Raw genomic sequence first — 22,046 nt, 5'->3', positions numbered from 1 at the left:
ACAGAGTGATACTTATAAGATGGCATTTCCCATACATAACTCTTATTTTCTTAACTTTCAGTTAGATTTTTTAACTGTTGCAGTTTCTTTCAGGTAGCTTTTCATATACAGTTTGTCCTTAACAAGAATAGGTGTTCCATAAAGTGGTGTGGCATTCACGTCACATAATGTTACTTTAAAACAGCAGCTAACAACAACTGTGTGGTGAAGTATTGTACAGTACAGTATCCATGTAGCTGTGAAGTAACATGCATGTGATTGTTTGAATTGATTTGAGAGGGCGATTGATTGATGGTTGTTGATATACTTAATAGCTGACTGTGTAACGACTGAGTGCTTTACTGCATCATAGTATCTGCTAGGCTGACATTCTGATGCATAGACTGGAGCCCAGCTTGATTGATTTATTTCACCAGACGTGGCATGATTGGATTTAATCACTGGTTTGAGCTAGACTCTATTTGATATGACTACTGTACATGAGTGATGATCTTGATGTGACTTGACATGACTGAACTTGGTATTGCTGGACTGGACTCATTCAACACATTTTGCTGATGTGAAATCAGTCAAGATTTTGATTTGAAGGACAGATGAATGGTTGGTTTGATTGATGTGAGCAATATCTGGGGAGTGGGCTTTACTAAGTAGGTTAGTTATAGATAATGAAAAGTTGTATCATGTGTTACATATGATGCACTGTTATGGTATGTATAGTATCATTAGTTCATTATGATAGGCATGCACTGTTTTTATAGTATTTTAATATTCTTATCCAGATGTTTTTTTGCTTTATTTACATCATACACACACATAAAGAACACAGTTACAACATAGTACATGATACACTGCATCCCAGCCACAACCCATGTTCCCTGAAGGTCACAAAATACTACTCATAGTATGCAGTTTGAGTTCTGGTGATAGGGGAGGGGTTTTCTGTTGTGAATTGTTTGGAAATATGTCTGGGATTTTACTTCATGAACTGGAATTGTTGATATTCCAGAGAAAGCAACAGAATGTCCCCAGGTTTCCATTCTGAGCACTTCACACATATTTCCCAGTGCTTTCCCTAGGCTGTGTGCCACTGCATATAGAAAATTGTCCCATGAGTCCCAGAACAAGTAAATGAGCTGTGTCCATAGCCTCTTCACCTGACTTGATCCGTCAGATTAACTGTGGTCAGTATGCTGTTGTCGTTTTCCTGTATATATATATATATCTCTCTCTCGTCAAGGTATTACTCCGGACTGACCGTGTTGATCTTCCTTCCGTGCGTGCTGTCCGGTTTGGTTTGAATCGATATTGCAAGCAACGGATTGATTGGATCGCAAGCAAGCAAAATTGGGGTCTGACGTGAGCCTCTTAACCCAAGTGTTTGTGTGCTGTGCGAGCAGGTGGCCGAGGCAGCCTTTGAATCTCCCGAGGCTGGAGACGGCGTGGCCGTGCTAGTTCTGAGCAATCCGTGTTGCAAGCGAACAACCGAACCCTCGAGGGTTTGGGGGCCCATCTCAGGGCCTATGTCGGGGCCCATCTCAGGGCACCTCACGGCGGGAAGAGAAACTATGGTCTAGGGACGGGAACGTTACAGATGCAGTACAGTCAAGTGAACCGAACAAGTGAGGTAGCTTGTAGAAAATGCTTGCGATTGCTTGCTATCGAATAGCTGCTCTGCTGACGGAAACCAACCGTAGTTGCCAGTCGTGTTGTTGCTGTGTATGGACAGTAGAGACTAGACTCTAGATACAGTATTTCTTTGAGGTTTAGCTTTCATTGCTACCATTAACTATCTGCCCATTAGTTTAGATATCGTACTGTCCGTATGTCACTCACAAACCCCAAGTGTGATGATGTTACCTTTTGTCAACTTAACATGTATTATGCTTTCAGTATTTACCCAGCTTTTTACCGAATGCACATTGTCTTGTCCGTTGCCACTGTTGACCACTTTATGGGACACCTACATCTTGGAAGGGACATTTTGAGTCGACTGAGAATAGCTCACTGCCGCCCACCTGCCCATGCACGGAATCATGTCATTTACGATCATACTGTTGCAGTGTTATTTGTAGTCCTATTGATCCGTGCTTGAAAACGTAGTGAATATAGTTGAAGGGAGTTTGGGTGGGTGTATTGTTTCATGCGTGTGGGTGTGCTTGTTTGTATGTATGTGTGGGTGGTTGTGTGTGTACATGCATGAATGTGTGTTCACACATTTATAGTCTATTTTGTTATGGGTCTGTTTCTTTGGTGTCCAAAATCTAAGTTGTAAACCCTTGCTCTATGGATTGAGCTGTTATTGTAGGGAGGGAATTTTGTTTAGACAACATTTATATATGAATATGATTTACTACCTCTCTTTACTTATACATCCTTCATATTACATTCATAGACAACAGTAATAACCTGACAAATAGGATTGAATTGAGGTTATGTTACTTTTCCAGTCTGCAGCAGTCGTTCTGTTGAAAATGCAGGAGTTGTGCTCAGTTTATTGGGATTGATGAATATTCTCTGCTGCAGACTGGAATGAATTTTTGCTAACATACACTCATTGTCTGTCTCTCTCACTTGTGAGAATACCTGGGGTCCAACCCATAACAGAGTGAAATATCTCCACAGAGCTTCCTCTTCAGACTCTGTCCTCCATTGCACATACGTGATAAACAATGCCACGGTCTCAAATAAGTGGTCTTGTGTTCTGCTTCTTCTCTATTCTGTCCACCTTACTCTGACTCAGTGCAGCGTGATGCATACCAGCTTGTTCCAGAGGGCCCAGCCTGCCTCTTTAACTACACCCTTTTTTGATTCCTATGACAATGTGACTAGAAATTTTGGATTTTTTAATGAACAGGGAAACAAATGATCTCACTGCCAAGATTGGGGAGTTTTTGTTTCTTGTCCTTAAATGGTTGTCTGGGAATGCAAGCAAATTGCTACTGTGATGATTGTAGCTTGGCGAGAGTGTCGAGTCAGGTGTCCACACCAACATTTTGAGGCTTGTATTATTTGCAGTAGACATGTCATTCAAGTGACGCGTTCCAATTGTGACCATTTTCTTTGACAATTTTTATTTTATTTGTAGTAAATGTGGTGTTTAGATGATGTGTTAAGGGTTAGTACATTTTAATTTTATTGTTTTCTCATGTTTTCCCCCTGCTGAATGTGAAATTAACCTGTGATTTTCAAGTATTTATATGTGTTGTAACTGAAGCATAACCTTACCATGGGTCTCAATACTGCTTTGAATGTTTCTGCATGTAAACAAGCTGCTACTGCTGTTGCTTGACTTTACCATGATGTGATATATTTCTGCATACCTTTAGTTTAGGATTTGATTCCACTGCACTTACACGGCTTGGTTTTTATCTGCTTACATCATCATTATCAGGACTTGCAGTACTATACAAAGGCCTTTCCACAGAGCTAGATATTCGTATACCACACCAAAGACTCTTAAAAGATTGTAACTTATTTGTAACTATAAATAAAAGTCTAGCTCTTTCCTTTCCAAATCATGTGAAACTAGCTNCCTTTTTTTTTTTTTTTTTTTTGAGATTTTCAAATTATTGGTATTTGAAAAAATATTCAAAATTGTTATTATTGGTGAATTTATATGAAATTAAATATTGTTTGAATAAATGTTTTAAAAATACCAGAATGGCAATAATGCAACAGCAGTTAACAATAATGGATTGCTTGAAAAAAATTAATTGTTCTTTTGAACTAAAAGCAAAGGCAGATAATTTTGAAGGCAAAATGTTAATTTCTAAGTCATGTTTGTTTTGTTCTTACATGGAGTCATGTAGCCTACAGAGAAATGGAACTTATCACTGCTGAATATAACCTGTTCAAAATTTCTGCTTGCTAGTTTGTATACTCACCTTATGCAATGAAGCAACCTATTTTTCATGCCCTGATGATGTTGGTGATAATGATTGAAATCATTATCATCCTTATATGTATTCTGTTTAGTTTTGCTTGCTTACCGCCTGTTTGTGCATGCATCCTAATATTGCCATAACCCTGACTGGCCTTGCCATGCATCCAAACCTTAGGACATACTCGGAAACGGGAACTGTGGTGTTCATTGATGTTGTAGGGGATTCTGGTTCTGCTTCTCTTCTCAGGTCTTGTGGGTTGACCTGCACATGAAATATACACAAAGTAAATTTGTTTCTTTGCTTGTGTGGTAGTACTAGTTTCTGTTCGTTTTTCTAGCTATATTGGAATTCTTTTCATTTTATATTTATATTGTATTTCATTTTATAAGGCATCTCTATTTCATAAAACTACTAGCTTGCTTTTGTACATATTTTTTATTTACTAATACTTAATTTATGATAAATGAAATTTTACATGTTGAATGATGTAACATCAATGAACAGCATCAGTGGTAACTGAGTATAGACAGTCTGTCATTGCTGTATTGCTTTAACCAATTTCTTGGCAAACTACTAAAGATCCTTCCTTAATATCTGAAGTTTTGGTGCCTTGTTGATACTGGTCCAAGTCACAGCAGCAGTTGCAAGGATCCTAGCTTGATATTGTGCCAGGACATTAGTTTTGCCAGAAAGGAAGGAAAGAAGGCAAAAATTGAAAGAAGCAAGGAAGGATTGAAGGAAGGAAGGAAGGAAAGAAGGGAGGATGATAATGAATGGCAGACATATTTGTGTATGCGTTAGAGCCCTCCCACCCTCATGACTGTCCTTCCCTGTGTTTGCAGCTGCGAGTAATCAGGGCTTTCAAGTCAACACTGGAAGATCTGGAGGAACGCCGCTCTGTACATAGTTTACACAGCTTACACAGTTTGCGCAGCTCGCGCAGCCACACGGGCCCACGCCCCCTGTCTGACATCAGTTACATTGACGAGGACCCTGTCAAAACGCCTTCGCCTCTGAACGACCGTGACAAAACCAATAATTCCTCGATGCTTCCGAAGATGGTATCTCCTGCTGAGGATCCCCACCTGGTGCCAACAGCAACGATGGGGAAGGACGTCACTGCTGGCAGGGGAAACACACAGAGTACTGATCCTCCACCTCTGACATCTGGTGGTTTGGGTTCCGGTCTCTTGGCACCGCCCCATGCTCCCGCCCCTCACCGCTCCGCGCCGCAGCACTCGCTACACCTCCCTGCTAAGAACAACCACCCACAGCGAATATCTCCCTATCAGCCACTGAGCCCCGCCCATCTGCAGAATCTATCACCACAAACGTTGAACTCTTCAGGCGGTCCCACCCCAGCCCCCTCTGGGGTTCCGGACTTGCCCAAGCTGGTGCACGAGACTAGCATCTAGTTTCGTTCATTTTCAGAAATGTAGGTGCTCAGTCGGATACAATATTTTATCATTTCATTTCCTTATCATTGTTACATTGTGGTCTCTAACCCTGCACCTGCATCCACTGCTACAGTCCCTTCATGTTGCTTGTAGATCCCCCACAATTGACCATATAGTGGCAGGCTGATCAGGTTTGTGGTGATGTGATGATGCTGGTTCCCTCACTTGTAAGGGGAGAGTGTAACACATGGCACCGCATGTTTGTAGAATAGCTGCTTGCCTTGTGGCTTGCCCGCCCACCCAACTCTCATGGTCAAAATTTTAGAGGAAAGGAAATAAGTAAGAGATATAAGACATGTTGTGGACAGAAGAGACTGCTGGGCCATGGAGAAAAATGGAAGGGAATTAAGGGGCGAAACCAGAATGCTGGCTTGTGGGGGTCTTGGGGGATGGGATGGGTGTGCCGCAACAAGACCGACTGACCGACCGTCCTCTTACTGCCCTCCCCATGTTCTCTTCACTTAGATGAGTGTTGTATTGTGAATGGATGTCATCTGTGAGAGCTTGCCAATCTTTTCCTTTACTACCTTGCATCTCATAGTGTCCAACAGTACATATATATATATATGTTTATATATATATATATGTGTGTGTGTAGTATCTGTAACTTACACATACATTTCTTCCTTCCACCTTTCACACTGATACCATACCATTTGTGTCTGTACATATGACTTTTTTTTGTTCTCACTTTTTCTCTGTAGCTACAAACAGTGTTTATTGAAGAAAAAGATCACTTGTTTCATCATCTTTGTTTTAATGCCTCTTTTTCAATTCCAGCTACTAAATTGTGTACAGTCAGTTCTAGGGATTAAGCATTGAGTTGTCATCTATGCTCTCCCGTGCTCGGTCAGTATGCTCAAAGGAATAAAGAGTCGGGTCGAGCAGGAGGTGGCACACGATGCAATGAGATGCAGTCATTTCACTGCTTGGCATGGGTTCTCTCTTGTTGAAGGTATTAGCACACTGTTTCCATCCTACCTCGCTCGACAGTTTGCTGTAGACTTACATCTATCGAGCACCTGACCCAACCTGACACCATTCTTATGCAACCCCATTTTTCGGTTCAAAACACTTGCTGCTGTTTTATGACCAATTTTACCCTTTACTCTTGAAGGTGATAGGTGGTGAGTTGCAAGAACGTTTGATTCCGGTCCCCTACAGCAAGAGCTCCACTGACCAAGCTGTAAGCCGCTTTCCTACTTTCTTTCTTGTCCGCTCGATCAGTCGCTCGTATTACTTTAGAGACCTAGTGGAGCCCACATGATGACAGGTTAAATCCACCCCACTAGCAAAGACTTTGTCTGAGATTCTATATATGTTTTTTTCTTTCTTTCTCTCTATATTTCTCATTCTCTTTTACATGCAACAGTCCCATGTCCCCCAGCAACTCATAGTTGGCAGCAGGCAAGAAGTGTCCCATCCCACAACTGAGCATGATATGCCATCTTGGCAGCTGTGTGCACCCTGCACTGAATGGATGGCTGCCCTCTCTTTTTGAACCTGTATCCAGTTTAAAAGTCTGTTGGTTGGAAATTGATTGGTTGATTGGTCATTTGATTTTTGTGTTGGTTATCCTGTGGGCTTCACCAGAGATCTGTACCACTGAGTGGTGAAATGCTTTTCATGTCATGTTTTGTGTATGTCTAGCCCTGTAGATTGTCAGCATATAGTCAGTAGTGATATGAAATTCTGTTCTTTCTGTTACTACTAGTCTGTGTTTTCCACTCCATTTTGTAGTATTTGTAACCATTTTTAAATAGGACACTTTGAAAAACCAGGTAGGTGGTTACTTTTAGTGCATGGTTTCTGATGGTCAGCATATGCACCACTTATGTCAATATCTTGCTACCACTTCCACTGTTCTTGCTGATGCTTGCTTTGCAGTCATAACATTCTACTAGCAATTTTCCCCACTTGTGCACTCCCCTACTTGATTCTTATATCTCGTTATTCCTTCCTCCAGACTTACCCCATCCTCTCTCACCCCTTGCCACCTCTGTCCTGCTCCTAATCAGCAATGTTGCAGGTACTCCCATCCCATGCTGCATGTGGAAATTAAACAAGCGATTGAGTGCCTCTTGAAGGTACACTGGTGCTCTCATTAAAACGGTCAGTCTCACATGACTCAAGAATAACTGCATGGTTTTTGAACAACCCAGAAGGAGTTCTACTGTCGCAAGCGAGAGTGTGAAATTCTTGCCGGGCAGACCAAGGTGCGTGTTTCAACGAAGTTTCCATCTTGTGGCAAGCACTCACATCATGCTGTTTGTTGAACATAAAAGTTTTCGTTTTTATATGATCTGCAAAGAGAGGCGTGCAGTGCTGCTTTTACCCATTGTTGCTTCATTATATTTGCAGATTTTCAATCATTTTTGATTTACAACAGATGTTTTAATTTTTTAAAGCTTAAACTCAAGTGGTGATTTGGTTGACCTGAGGGCCAGGCTTATGAACCCTCTGCTTCATTTTTGGGGGTGGATTCTTGCCTTTGAATGTACAAATATATATATTTTTTTAAAGAAGTGGCCACTTTTTAAGGCTTCAAGTTGCAAAAAGGATTGGCTTGCAGTGTGCAACACATGGGTGTGTTTTTTATGGGCGGCAAGGCAACACATCTGTCTATTGCGATTGGTGTTTTGTGGCATGAGTCAAACAGTTGAATCTGTTCAAGTGTTGGCATGGTGACAAACTTTTCATTTCCATTTCTTGGCTCGATCTATATTCGAGCAGCGTATGGATGTGCTTGATCAACGTTTCTGGCAAATTTCTAATAATGTAGCCAGGAGTTAAAATGAGTTACTCCTAATTGCACGCTGTCATGTTGTTTTACCCCCAGTTTGGTGGTGGTTGTTTCGGTTTGATATTTGATAATTATGTGCCACTTACAAGTATAAGAGAAGGTTAAAATTGGTATACAGGTGATCATGTGGCCAAGTCCATTGCATTCATTTTGTTCACTTTTGCATTTATTGTCTCTTTTGTTATATATTTTCTGTCAAGAAACTAAAGAAAATATTTTGTTCTCTGTACCATTTGCTTGTTGTCATTCACTGCCAGTACTACACAGCTGCCTGCCATAATAGTTGATACGTTTACAAAACCGCCAGCTGGCGTGACCACCCAACAGATATTGTAGTCATAGAATAATTAGTGTAGTGATTAGTGACCATAGCTCCAGTATGTGAGTGACTCATGGTAACCACCTAGTGAGTAATGGAGAAAGACTGGTGTCTTACATGTTCATCCAAAGAGTGGACTGAACAGCACTTGCCTAAAAGTTGTAAATAATGATTTTTGTTCTTGTATTTTAATCTTATAGAAATTAACAGTACATGTGCATGTGCAGTTGTGCTCTAGTATTACACACATTCTTTCTAGTGGGAATTTAAGTATCATATACTAATTAAAAAGTTTTAAAGAAAAATTTTCATAATTTGTTGCCCATTGACACACATATCACCTAAAGAAATATACTCAGTTTTCATGGCATGTGGAAAAATATTTTTTAATTACACTGGTTTATAATATTATCATAGTAATAATAGTGGTAGTAGTAGTAGTAGTAGTAGTAGTAGTAGTAGTAGTAGTAGTAGGTAGTAGTAGTAGCAGTAGCAGTAGCAGTAGTAATGTTCTACTTACATGAGAGTGGTGGTTCACATCGTCAAGAGCTGTATGAACTTGTAAGGGAACTTACTAAGTGCTAGTAAGAGAATGTAGGATATTTACATTCTGGAAACAGATGAATTACTGGGGGTTCTAATGAGAGTAATGTACAGTGAACCTGATTTCCAGGGGCTTGTTGTTTGTATTAATAAATGACTTGAAATAGTTCATATAATTGTGAACAGTTGTGTGAAGTTTCAGTGAAATTCTGATACAGATGCCAGAAAAGAAAGATTAGGTATGTAATATGGTATCCTGGAGATATTCAGGGGACCAAGTTGTTGATAATTTGAAGGTGGATTGTCTCAAGTACTTAATAATTGAGTGGTCAAAACCTTGAACTTCATTGGCAGCTGTTAAACCAAATTCTATTCAGGCAGGGCCCAGATATTTAAGCAAACTGTTTATGCAAGGTTGAGACACTGTAACTTGGCTTCAGACAGTTTTCATTTTGATGCATTTGCATAACATAGGTCATTTGTCATAAAAACATAATTAAAAAAAATGGTTATATTACATATTCTTATGCATGCTCAATAAATATCATAGTACAAATAATATTTTACATTGTTACTTTTCAGTTTTTGTAAATTAATGGAGTAGCAGCAACTGATAGTATTAGTATTAGTAGTAGTAGTAGTAGTAGTAGTAGTAGTGATGGTGAAGGTGGTGGTGGTGGTGGTAGTAGTAGTAGTAGTAAGTTTCCTGCATGCATCATTTCTAATAAGTATTTGTAAACTTGCAGCTGTAGTTCAGGTGTAAAGATTATAAAGAAGCTTATGGTTCTTCATACCATAAAGAGGCAGTAGAAAACCTAAGAATTGGTATTGGAAAGAAATGAAGAATTTAATTAGTAGTTTTAATGGGCAGTTTTCTGAGTTAATGACATCTGTTGTTTTATATGACAAATAATTTTATTTATCTGTGGTAACAATATTTGACTTAGCAAGACAAGTATATATATGAAGAAAGCAGTCTTCTGGGATGTGGCGCTGTGTAGATATTGTGTTGACCGACGTTTTGGAGTAACGTATCGCCTCCATCTTCAGGGTAGAAGAAGAAAGAGAAGAAACTCTACGAACATGTGCTCGCATGGTAATGTCTAGTTGAACTGTATAAGAGCAGGAAGAAAGGGGGTTATATATGGAGGACTTCGAGGAGAGGGCACTTGACTTGGCCCCACACAAGCCCCGCTGCTGGTTTCGCTACGTGTACGACACCTTCGTCATCTGGCCACATGGGCCCAACAAGCTTAAGGACTTCCTGAACCACCTAATTAGTATCTGCCAGTACATTCGGTTCACAATGGAAAATGAAATTGAGGGCCACCTCCCCTTCCTGGATATAGATATTTACAGGAGACCCGACGGTTCTCTGAGCCATAGAGTGTACCGCAAATCCACCCATACAAACTGCTACCTCATTGCTGTGTCCCACCACCACCCTTCCAACAAGCAAGCTGTATTTTCCGCATTGGTGCACAGGGCTAGAGCTCTATCCAATCACAAGAGCCTACATGCGGAGTCGGTGCTCCTGGGTGATATTTTCAGGCAGAATGGTCACAACACCCAGCAGATTTACAGAGTTCTCAGTTGTCATCCGAGCATCAGTTGGCCCGACAATGAACCATTCTCAGTTGCCTTCCTGCCTTATGTCGGGACTATATTCAACCAAATCAGCAGAGTGCTGTCCTGGCACATCAGATCAGTGGGCCTCCCTCCAACGAAAGTATCCAGTTTCCTCCGGCCGGTCAAAGAGAGCCTGGGACTGAGGACACCGGGTGTATACAGAATCCCCTGCAAGTGCGGCAAGGTCTATATTGGGCAGACGGGCTGTTCCATAGACACAAGGTTGAAGGACCATCAGTGGCACATCCGTCTCGAAGATCCGGATAAGTCAGCTGTGGCTGGACACAGCATCAATATGGGACACCACATTCAGTTTCAGAATACTTCCATCCTCGCCACCAAGATCCGATATATGGGCCGCTTCATTAGGGAGACCATTGAGATTGAACTCCATCCCGACAGTATGAACAGAGAGGGGTGGTTTTGTCTCAGCAAGTCATGGAAGCCTCTCATCTCTTCCCTCAAGAATCCTCCCGGACATGACGCCAGGTCTACAAGGCCACGCAGGTCCATTCCTGATTCACATGGCAGCCCCTAAACTTCGTTCATGCTCTCCTATTAACCTTGTCTTTCTCACCCCGACACAATTTCTATACCTGCTCGGGCCTGCTACCTGCTGGCCCACCTCCCCAGACCCTTCCCATCTCCTCTCTACTGATATCCCATGTAGTCCCTCTCCCCCCTTCTCTTCCTGCTCTTATACAGTTTGACTCAACATTACTCTGTGAGCACTGCTCGCTCTGGTTCCTCGCTCGCACAATTTCTTCTCTTTTTTCATCTACCCTTAAGATGGAGGCGATATGTTCCTCTGAAACTTCGGTCAACACAATATCTACACAGCACCACATCCCAGAAGACTGCATTCTTCATAGTCACCACCGTGAAAACCTCAAATCTTACAAGTATACAGTGTATTTTATTTAATATTTATGTTCCTCTGCATAACTGTCTGTTCTTTATTCATAAGTTTATGAAATTTTTTTTCTTTTCCCACTTAAAAATGTTTTAATCCCCTAGTTTGTAATGGACTGTTTGCTTCAATTAAGGCAGGGAGATGATGGAGCTTCTCTGGCAGCTGAATTTATTTGATAAGATACTGCTTCAGGTGCACAACTGATGATTTATGTTACAGCATGTTTATTCTGATGTTCAGTTAATAAAATTTACCACTTGCAGCTTTTAATATAGAATGTGCTTACACTGATATAGGACATATTGTTTGTACAAATCTGGGCTGGAAGTTAGTATTCTTAGTGACAGTCCTATTTGTCACAATAGCATTGACAGTGACTGTAAGTAAAATTTGTGGAGTGCCATGAAGGGGTTGTCATTCAGTTGGATGGAAGAGAAACTTAAGAATGGCACACAGATACTTGTCAAATTGAAATATTCAAACAACAGATAGCACTGCAGACTGGAAACAAACTGCAATTCTCCCAAACTTTTGGGCTCAGTGAAATCAGCCTTAGATGATTTGTGATATCTTGGCCAAATTTTACATTAGGACTGAATAAAAGCTATAGCTTGGAAGTCGTTGGCATATACTGAAAAATTGTATGAAGTTATGTTTGACTGTACATATGGTGCATACATACATACAAGAATGTAATAAATGATTCTTGCAGCTACTTTCATTTGCTAGGGGTTTTAGAATATTTGACACTGTACATACTAAACTACTGGATAATGTGAGAATTTTGTAAATTGATAATAGTCTTCTTGGCATCATCACTTTTAAACTTCAAAATGCTACTTGGACAGAACTACTACATGTAAAGTATGATTATCCCTGAAATATTGTGTTATGCTATTCAGAACTGCAGTACAAAATATTCTCTGGTGGCATCTACTTTTAGTTTATTGAATCAAAATGTAATATCTCTGCATCGCATCACTTCAATTGAATTGTATATTGGCCAGTGAAGATCTTCCTAGTTAATTCTTTACAATAATATGTGTAAGTCATATATTTTTATGTATGAAAATGTAAATACATGTGTATATTGTTTGACTGAGGTTTTATGTTGTAAGTATAATGCTAACCATACAATTAATTCAGGACTGATATATTTATTTTTGATTCTGATTAACTTCTTTTGGGCTCAGATATTTAACTGTGTATGATCACTATGTCATCAAGGATCTGTCTTACACAGTAAAAAGAAATCAGATTCCTTCATTATTTTAATCTGAGTTGTTCAGACTACTTTGTTAGCTAGTGAATTACTTGGATATCTGCTTCACCTAGATGCTTCTCCATCCAGGTAAATGAATACAGCATATCTGATAGCAGCTAAAATGTGAATACTTGATCTTCAATTTACTCATGCTGTGATTTATCATAATATGTACTTAGCAGGATTTGTGGTATGATTTGTCAGTAGATTGTTCAAATGGTATATCCTCCTTAATTTGCATACAAATTGTGCAACAGAACACTGAACTTGAAGAACCATAATAAAAATGGATGCTGATACCTGTATCAAGACAGTTTCAATATTTTAAATTATTTGTCTTCATAATTAAACCATCATGCATGCATGTATGTTGAGAAAGTCCCTCTACTCTTTTGAACCATGGTATATCATACCTTGTTAAGCAGCCTTATAGAGGGAACAACCTGTGTAAATATATCAAAATTTTTGACTGGCATATGTATACTAGAAGTACATGGAAAATAGAGTATAATAACTGTCTGCTAATGATGTAGTGCTCTGTGTGATGATCTGATTATGATGCAGTCTTGTTTCTGTAATAGATGAATGGTTAGAAGTTGTTATCCAGATAGAACTCAAGCCCAATTGAACCACCGGGTGGAATATCTCACTGGTTGTCAGTTTTCATGGGTCTTTAGTGTCTTCTAATGGTGTGCTGTATAAATATGAGGGAGAGTCAGTAAGTAGGTCACAAATGGATATAAAACGTAAATCATGTGATATGCAAACCCGGAAAAAACATTTATTTCTCGACATATCCTCCACCGACATTGATATACTTGTCCCATTGCCTTATAAGTGTATCGAAACCCGCAGCAAAGAAGTCTTCTGCCTATTGTTTTAGCCACTTCCACACCTCCATTTCAACCTCTTTGACATCAGTGAAACATTTGCCACCAAGGTGTGTTTCTTAAGGGGGCCAGACAGGTGAAGTCACTAGGGGCCAAGTCCAGGCTGTAAGGCAGATGTTCAAGAAGTTTCCACTGTAGTTCTTGAATTCCCTCCTGAGTTGCCCAGGCTTTAAGGGATCTGGCATTGTCATGATGAAGCAGTACCCTCTTGCCAATGGGCCTGGACCTTTTCTATGAATTACATATCTAAGCTTCAACAGAACTTCACAGTATGATGCAGAATTCACCTTTTTACCATGCTTCTGAAAATGGCCTAACAGCGATCCCTGAGAACCCGAAAACATGGTAAGCTTAACCTTCTCAATTGATGGTATAACCTTAAATTTCAGGCTCTTTGGTTGAAGGTGAACTGGACTGTTTCCATTAAATTGAAGTATGCTTTGATTCGGTTTAGTAGTGATGCACCTGTGATCCCCCCCCCACTAACAATTCTGTTAAGCATCTCATCTCCGTCTACAGACCATAAGAGATGTTGCAAGGACAAACCAGTTTGGTTCACTTTTTTTCAATCCTTCAGTTCTCTGGATACCTACCACGTGCGCACTTTCCAAAACTTCAAACAATTATGCATTATGCTGTATGCTAAACCATGGGAATACCCTGGTGCTGTTGCTACACTGTCTATCGTTATCCTCCTGTCAGCTCGAATGAACTCTTCCACCTGTTGCACAGTTGCTTCCGTCACAATCTGAACAGGGCTACTTGTGACTCTCACACATAATTTCTCTACCCAGTTGTGAACCACTTCCTTACATAAATAGGGAATTTTTTTTATGAATATCATTTGCAGTGAGCCCTTTTGTATACAAAACTCACAACAGAACGCTGCTCTTCATTAGCATATGTCTCACACACAACTGCCATTTTGACTACTGAATCCACCCTCTGAACATTCACATGCTGATCTGCCACCTGGACTGTCATGAAGCTGGACTCTGCTGCTACCTAATTACACACATGGAAAACCTCTTACACCCATTGCAGCTGTTTCCCATTTATGACCTATTTACTGAATCTCCCTTGTATAAGGCCCAGTATGTGGAAAAAGCGAAATGTAATCCACATGAGGTCATTTGGACGATAATGAAAAATGTCAACATTTGATCACTGATTGTGGAAACACCATTTTATTGTTATTTCAAAATTGTTGCTGAATTTTAAGAAGACATAATGGATTTTATTTTGCATTTTGTATGAAGTTTGCCAAGACATAAGCTTTCGAATGTGAAATAGTCTGGTACAGTCATAATTTAATATATCATAACTATGAAGTAGATACATTGACCAAGTGGAGTGGTGTGCAATTGCTAGTTGCAAACTGAGTGGAATAGTGTCATAACAATCGTGGCTAGTGAAGGATACATATATACACCATGGTTCAATTTAAAATGGACACATCTGTGCAATTCTGGTGTTAGTAATGAAAGTTAACTGTAATTGATGGCTGCACAGTGCGTAGCAAGTGAGAAAGATAAGGCAGCCATTCATAATCTCATGCAACATTAATAGAAGTATTATATTTCAGCATCCTGTTGCACTGATTAATCTTTAGCAGTAGTACACGGTGCATTGTATTGCAATAATATGTTAACATAGTCCATAATTCTTTTCATGTTTCTCCATGTTCACAATAAAACTGACATTGCTACAAATATATACTTACTAAGGAAGTTTATAAGTGGAAATTTGCTAAATAAAGATAAAGAGGTAATGGTAATGGGCTCAAAATATAGATACCATTTTTCAGACCATATTATTAGCTAATATGAATTTTATACTTACATCTGTTGATATTTGAATAGCATAAAATGTGTTTCTTTCCTCGGTTAATATGAATTCAAAGGTATTGTTGGTGTTGTCTTATTTTGATTTTCAGTCGTCTGAATTTTAAAATTTGACAATATCGCTATATTTTTGTGTTTTAATCACGAGAGATATAAAAAGGATATGGTGCTGCAGCAACAAAAGAACCAGCTTGCCGAAACTGTTGTTGAAGGTTTGCTGTACCTACAGACATAGAGAGTAATCAAAGGAAGTATATTTTGTCTTTGAATGTGGCCAGACTGATTATGTTTCAACTGATATCATTAGGTCTTTCACAGATTTAATTATATATATATGTCCAAAAGCAAAATAAGCTTCATGAATATGTTACACAGTGAGTCAGATGAGGCAGACTGTCTTTAAAATCTTAATTTAATGCATAATTATGCTGTATATTGTAAAATTATTTTTTACAGTTGTCCATCTACATGTTAGTTGCAATGCTTCTTACAACTTCACTTGCAGATACTGGTGAGCCATCTTCAATGCCAGTGCCATGGCCAACCAAGCTGAAAAGCATCTGCAAGTAAATGTAAAAAGTGCTGTGAAAAAAGTATGGATGGACAATTGCAAGAAATAAGAATTGACTTGAACTCATTACAGCAAAAAGGCAAAGTAGTTAACAGTTTTTTTTTATTTACTTCTTCAAAGGAACATAGTGATATCTAACTGCATTTTCCATTTGTGCATGTGATGTGACAGATGCCATTGTTATTTTAAAAGTTAATCATGTATATGACAACCTTTGGTGCATTATAAGGTTGGATGTATATGAACTGAGTGAGAACTGACTGGATATTCTTACAGTGCCTTCACTATCATCATGAAGCTGTAAGCAACCAGTGCTCTGATGTTGGTCTTGGAAACATTTCTGAAACTTGAGAAGTTCAAATGTTAGATTTAACATTCCTGTTTTTGAGCTTGGAATAGCTTGGTGAGTGAAGTGACTGGCTAGATAATATGTGAGATTATCACATCTGAATATGAAGATCATGTTTTTCTTGGTTGAGACTGTTGTCTAGTTTGGTAAGTAGGTTCCATTTTTTGAAGAACCTTTTGCTCTCATCTTTAGGGTTACCATGACTTGTGTATGTATATACAAAACTGCATGATGTCACATCACAGAAGACTGATCTTCATTGGGTGCTTACAGACCAGATGACAAGGATATGAGATCTGATATTCTGACAATGGTGAATATTAACACTGCCATATTCTAGGATGTTACACTTTATAGTCCGGTAGGTGGTTACCAATGTTTTCAGGTACATATTATCTTCATATTCAGAGTTAAAGCCAAAGATGTAAGTGGCAGGTTCCTATGAATCTTTGGTACCCTTCTACCAGAATGCAAAATGTAACATTTCAGAAAACCACAGTCTTAATAATGGCTGTAGGGCCACCCAACTTCCTATCTAATGGGTATGTACAAAAGGGGAAGTTTGAAGTAACCAGAATGTGTGAAGCTGGCTAGTCATTGTTGTCAGTAATTTAAAAATTTGTCTTAATCCTATGCATGATCTTAGGAACACAGGCACCATGAGTGATATTTTGATACACTATACATACATGTACTTTAACAGTTTAATTATTTTTATAGAAGCTGAATAAAAGTGTGCATTTAACTAGAATGTTGGTTCCTAGAGGTACCTAATGGGCACAGACACAGCAGTAAAGTTTGCTTTATATCATAATCTGTTTCAAAGTTCTTGGACTAGTAAGTGTTGTTGCACAGTTCTGTTGATGATAGTTTTCTGAGTAAGATTTGAAATTCTCATGGCTGTGAATTTGAAGATAGCTGCCTTCTGTGCTGAAGATGAAGGAAGCATGATCTCCATTACATCGGTACCTGCATACCAAACTACATGCTGTAACATCCCAGTTGGCAGTAATCTTCGTGCTTCTTCTAGTTATCTGTTTTACACAATAAAGAAACATTTATAGAAATGTGGGATGTGACTCTGTATAGTTTTGTAGTTGGTGGAATCTTCTTCCTCAGTCTTCAGGGAGAAGAGCAAGTCACGGGAAACATGATATGGATATAAGAAAGAAAGGACCAGGACTGGAACTGTAGCTATAGCAGATTTTTGAGGAACTCGAGTACTTATCACACCAAGTGATGTGGTTCAAGGAGTAACACTTATGACTTGTGTTTTGTAGGTCCTGGTTTGTAACTTTACCAGGACACAAATTACCTGGCCTGAGGTTTTTGTTAATTTTCCTCAGGCTCAGCATGACCACTTATAGTTCCTTTTGAGTTCATTTTTCAATTACCATATTGACATTTTACACTATATAGTGTGAGCAACTGTTGGTATCATTAAATAGAAGATAAATCTTCTATATGTAATAATACAAATTCCGTCGTGAATGCAACAATTTATTTGGTTGTAGATCTTTGTCTTCTCTTCTTCTACACTACATGTTTCAGCCGTAATTGGCCATCATCAGGTGTATTTTTCACTATGTAGCTGTCACACTACACACAGTACAAAATCTGAAACATCAGTCTGTCAGTTTTGTTTTATAATCTTGCCAACACACACTCATCAATTTGATTTTTAGAATTCCAGTTTAAAATTTCTAAAATTTAAAGTTTTAAATACCAGGGACACCTGCTCTTGTCTACATGTGCTGCAGCGGCTATTTCTTGTTTTCAGCACCGTTCATGTATTCTGTGCAGGCTCCCTGTGTGTGTGTCACTGCTTATCTTTAATACTTTTGATAGTAGAGTGAATTTACCGACTACACAACACGTTTTTATTATCACATATCACTACATGTTTCGACCTCAAGAGGTCATCCTTAGGTGTATGAACACAGCTGTATAATTACACGCGGTCACATTCACTTTTTCCTCATTCGACCTTGTATCTTTTCCAGGCTTACACTCACTAATATATCGAGTTCTTTTTATAAAACAGGTTAAAATTATTATTATTCTAATTTAATTGTTAAAAGTTAAAAGTTCGTGAATCGAAGTTCAATTCATGTCACTGGTTACTCGATATATTAGTGAGCGTAAGTCTGGAAAAGATACAAGGTCGAATGAGGAAAAAGTGAATGTGACCACGTGTAATTATACAGCCGTGTTCATACACCTGAGGATGACCTCTTGAGGTCGAAACATGTGGTTATATGTGATAATAAAAACGTGTTGTGTAGTCAGCAAATTCACTCTACTATTGATTGAACACACAACAGGATGCAAGAAACGATTAAAATTTAATACTTTTGTCTTGCTGTTTACTATATTATATTTAAGCATCCTGTTGCACTATACACTTCTATATGTAATAATACAAATGCCGTCATGAATGCAACAATTTATTTGGTTGTAGATCTTTGTCTTTTCTTCCTCTACACTGCATGTTTCGGCCGTAATTGACCATCATCAGGTTATTTTTCACTACGTAGCTGTCACACTGCACACAGTCCAAAATCTAAAACATCAGCCTGTCAGTTTTGTTTTAAAATCTCGCCAACACATGCTCGTCAATTTGATTTTTAGAATTCCAGTTTGAAATTTAAAATTTCTAAAATTTAAAGTTCAAAATTTACAGTTTTTAAATACCAGGGACACCTGCTCTTGTCTACATGTGCTGCAGCGGGTATTTCTTGTTTTCATTTTGTTTTAAAACCTCGCCAGCACACGCTCGTCAATTTGATTTTTAGAATTCCAGTTTGAAATTTAAAATTTCTAAAATTTAAAGTTCAAAATTTACAGTTTTTAAATACTAGGGACACCTGCTCTTGTCTACATGTGCTGCAGCGGCTATTTCTTGTTTTCAGCGCCATTCATGTATTATTCTGTGCAGGCTCCCTGTGTGTGTGTGTGTGTGTGTGTGTGTCACTGCTCATCTTTAATACTTTTTCCTAATACTGTAGGACAAAAGTATTAAAGATGAGCAGTGCTCATTCACGACGGCATTTGTATTATTACATATAGAAGTGTATAGTGCAACAGGATGCTTAAATATAATATAGAAGATAAATAAATAAATAGTATTTAGTGTCACATTCCAGAAGACCATAATCTTCATAGCCATCATCACAAGAATGTCAGATCTTACAGGCATGTTCATAAAAATAAGGCTATATGCATATTTTTCAGAATATCTTGGAACAGTTTATTGTTATTGCATACACCCACTTGTTAAAATTGCTGTATGAGAATCTGGAGGAAACTACTGGAATAGTGTGGACTTGAAGGCAGATAAATGAAATGGCTGTGCTGCCAGTAGGTGTAAAAAAATGTGATTAATTAAAGTTTGCAGTTCTTTCTTTTGTTGAACCACAACTCTCAGATTGTATGTCAGTGCCTTCGACAATCTATTGTTGTGTGATTGGATCCATTCAATTAGTGTGTTAAATCACATTGAAATATGTTATGGGCTTTGTATATTTGGCATACTTCTAACAGAATACACTTAAATACTAGAAAATTAAATCTTCATCTCTTCAGAGAGGAAAATGTTACCTTATTATGCACATGTAGGTCATACTTCTTATGCAGATGTTACAGTCCAGAAATGGGGGTTATGTTTATGCATAAGTCAGTCCATTCTCACCCTCAAAACACTGAGTATATTTTGTATATGACCTTTTCAGTGTAGTATATTGTATTGTATTGACGTGAGGATGGGACAGTTTCCAGTTACCAAACGCATTCAGACCACTCCTAAGTGCATTTTGCAATTGCAGTCTTGTTTGGGCCCTGAAAAGAGCCCCAGCTCTATGGCTGAGTTGGAATCATCCAGCTTGAGACCCTTCAAATATCCATCAGCTCTGACCATGCAGACCCAAAGAACTCTAGTCTGTGACCACCCAGAGCTGTGTATTGAAAGAGAGTCTTGTTGTCTTGGACTGCTGACACCAGAGCTCGCACCTCACCCTTCAAACCCACTAATCCATATCAACTCAGTGCTGTATAACCTATGCAGATGATAAAACATCAGTGATAACCTAAGAAATTCCATCTCTTAAGTCCACATATTCCCTTTAGCCATTTAATTTTCAAATCATTTTCATTTTCCTCAGTGACAAAAGTCATTTGACATAGTAAGAGGACTATTCTTGTGAAATACAAATTTTTAGAAATGTGACTTATGCTAATGGTTTTGAAACAGATACTTTATTGAATTATTTTTCATTGGTGAAACAATAATATGTAATATATAGCATCATTGTGTGGTACAAGAATTGCCACATCATGGTGTATAGAACACTGTGTGTAATAGTTAATGTGAATGAGCTTCTGTCATTTGCATGTTGAAGTGAATATGTACAGCAATGTAACACATACAGATTGCTGAGCTGTAACGTTTTATAATAGTAAACTTTTTATTAGAAGTGTGCAGTATATTGTAGGACTTTCTTTCTTGTCCTTTGCATTAAATTATGGGACCTAATAAATTACATGCTTAGTGCATTTGACATTAGCAGCAGAAATAAGAATTTTAGTATAGAATTATTATTATTCAAGAGGACAATGAAGCAGGCAAATGTGCAACAAGACAGCATTGTTTCATGATGTTTATTACTGTGAAAGAGTTTACAATGTGTGAATTCATTTACAACTCTCTGTAGCCTTCAATGAGCATACTGTAGTATAATACCAGGGTACCAGAATAATTTGACAATTTCTTGGAGGGTTCTTTGTGATGCTAGAACTACTGTGCTCTGCACTGTTACTGATTAAAACGTTCACTGTATTAAACCCTGTATCCTAGCTGACGAAGATGTAAAACTGCTGGCCATGTTGAAATGCGGAATTAGTTTATGGAAGTTCTTTGGGTGCCAGATTGAACATGGACCAAAGAAACTGCCAGAAAGTTGTCCTTGCAGCATTACTGGGAATTGTAAAGTAGCTTTTGGAAAAATAGTCCCTAATGTTAAAATCTGTGCTCACCATTACAATCTGGAAAAGAAGAGCATCACAAAAATGGAAGCATGCAAATTTTCATACCATCCCAGGAACTTGAAAGAGACATCTTTCTTCTGACAGAACCGTGGAAACTATCTTCTGGAACAGTACTGGGGTTACCCACATCAATATCCAGCCAAATTCAGCAATCAGATGTTATCCTTTTTAGTATTACAATTATTATGTACAAGAATCAGTCACAAGAAGAGGCCAAGTATGTTGTGAAAATGAGGGTAATTCATTAAGATATGCATGATTACATATAAAAACAATTAAAATTCTTGAGAAAATGGGCTGGGAAGAGTCCAGATGCAGCTTCAAAAATTGTCCTCTTATTTGGACAACTGAAGGAGTAAATTGAAGGCCATAAGTTTAACAGGTAGGCCACCATGACTGTAATTTTCTGCAGAGGCCATGAAAGGCTGGAACTAGGTTTATGAAGCAGTGAAAAAATAAAAAGGATATGTGCAATTGGAGACCAGATAAATTGAACTGATAAGATTGCCATGCCTGTACAAGATAGGTAATAAAGTC

At 38.5% G+C, this 22,046-nt stretch overlaps 2 protein-coding genes across 17 annotated transcripts in view; both read left to right on the top strand.

Moving 5' to 3' along the window:
* Positions 1 to 22,046, top strand: part of LOC111863401 (plasma membrane calcium-transporting ATPase 3) — a 400,552-nt gene that overhangs the window by 367,362 nt on the left and 11,144 nt on the right. For 10 of the 16 annotated variants that reach the window (XM_023849682.2, XM_023849683.2, XM_023849686.2 and 7 more), the window contains one exon: positions 4,727 to 5,319. The exons of 2 other annotated variants lie outside the window; for them this stretch is intronic. In XM_023849682.2, the coding sequence (XP_023705450.1) occupies positions 4,727 to 5,299 (573 nt within the window). In that variant the 3' untranslated portion in view covers positions 5,300 to 5,319. Of the gene's footprint in view, positions 1 to 1,397; positions 1,603 to 4,726; positions 5,320 to 6,458; positions 6,528 to 22,046 lie in introns of those variants that run through there. 4 more of the 16 variants (XM_023849697.2, XM_023849692.2, XM_023849691.2 and 1 more) reach the window with 3 other exon arrangements.
* LOC117282232 lies at positions 8,922 to 11,449 on the top strand. Its single transcript, XM_033751048.1, has 2 exons — positions 8,922 to 8,937; positions 9,693 to 11,449. The coding sequence occupies exon 2, from the start codon at positions 10,151 to 10,153 to the stop codon at positions 11,171 to 11,173; it is 1,023 nt and encodes a 340-aa protein (XP_033606939.1). The 5' UTR covers positions 8,922 to 8,937; positions 9,693 to 10,150; the 3' UTR covers positions 11,174 to 11,449.

This window comes from Cryptotermes secundus, unplaced genomic scaffold (assembly GCF_002891405.2).
Source record: "Cryptotermes secundus unplaced genomic scaffold, Csec_1.0 scaffold792, whole genome shotgun sequence".
NCBI lineage: Eukaryota > Metazoa > Arthropoda > Insecta > Blattodea > Kalotermitidae > Cryptotermes > Cryptotermes secundus.
The sequence above is the reverse complement of the archived record's forward strand: the minus strand, read 5'-3'. Positions and strand labels throughout refer to the sequence as shown.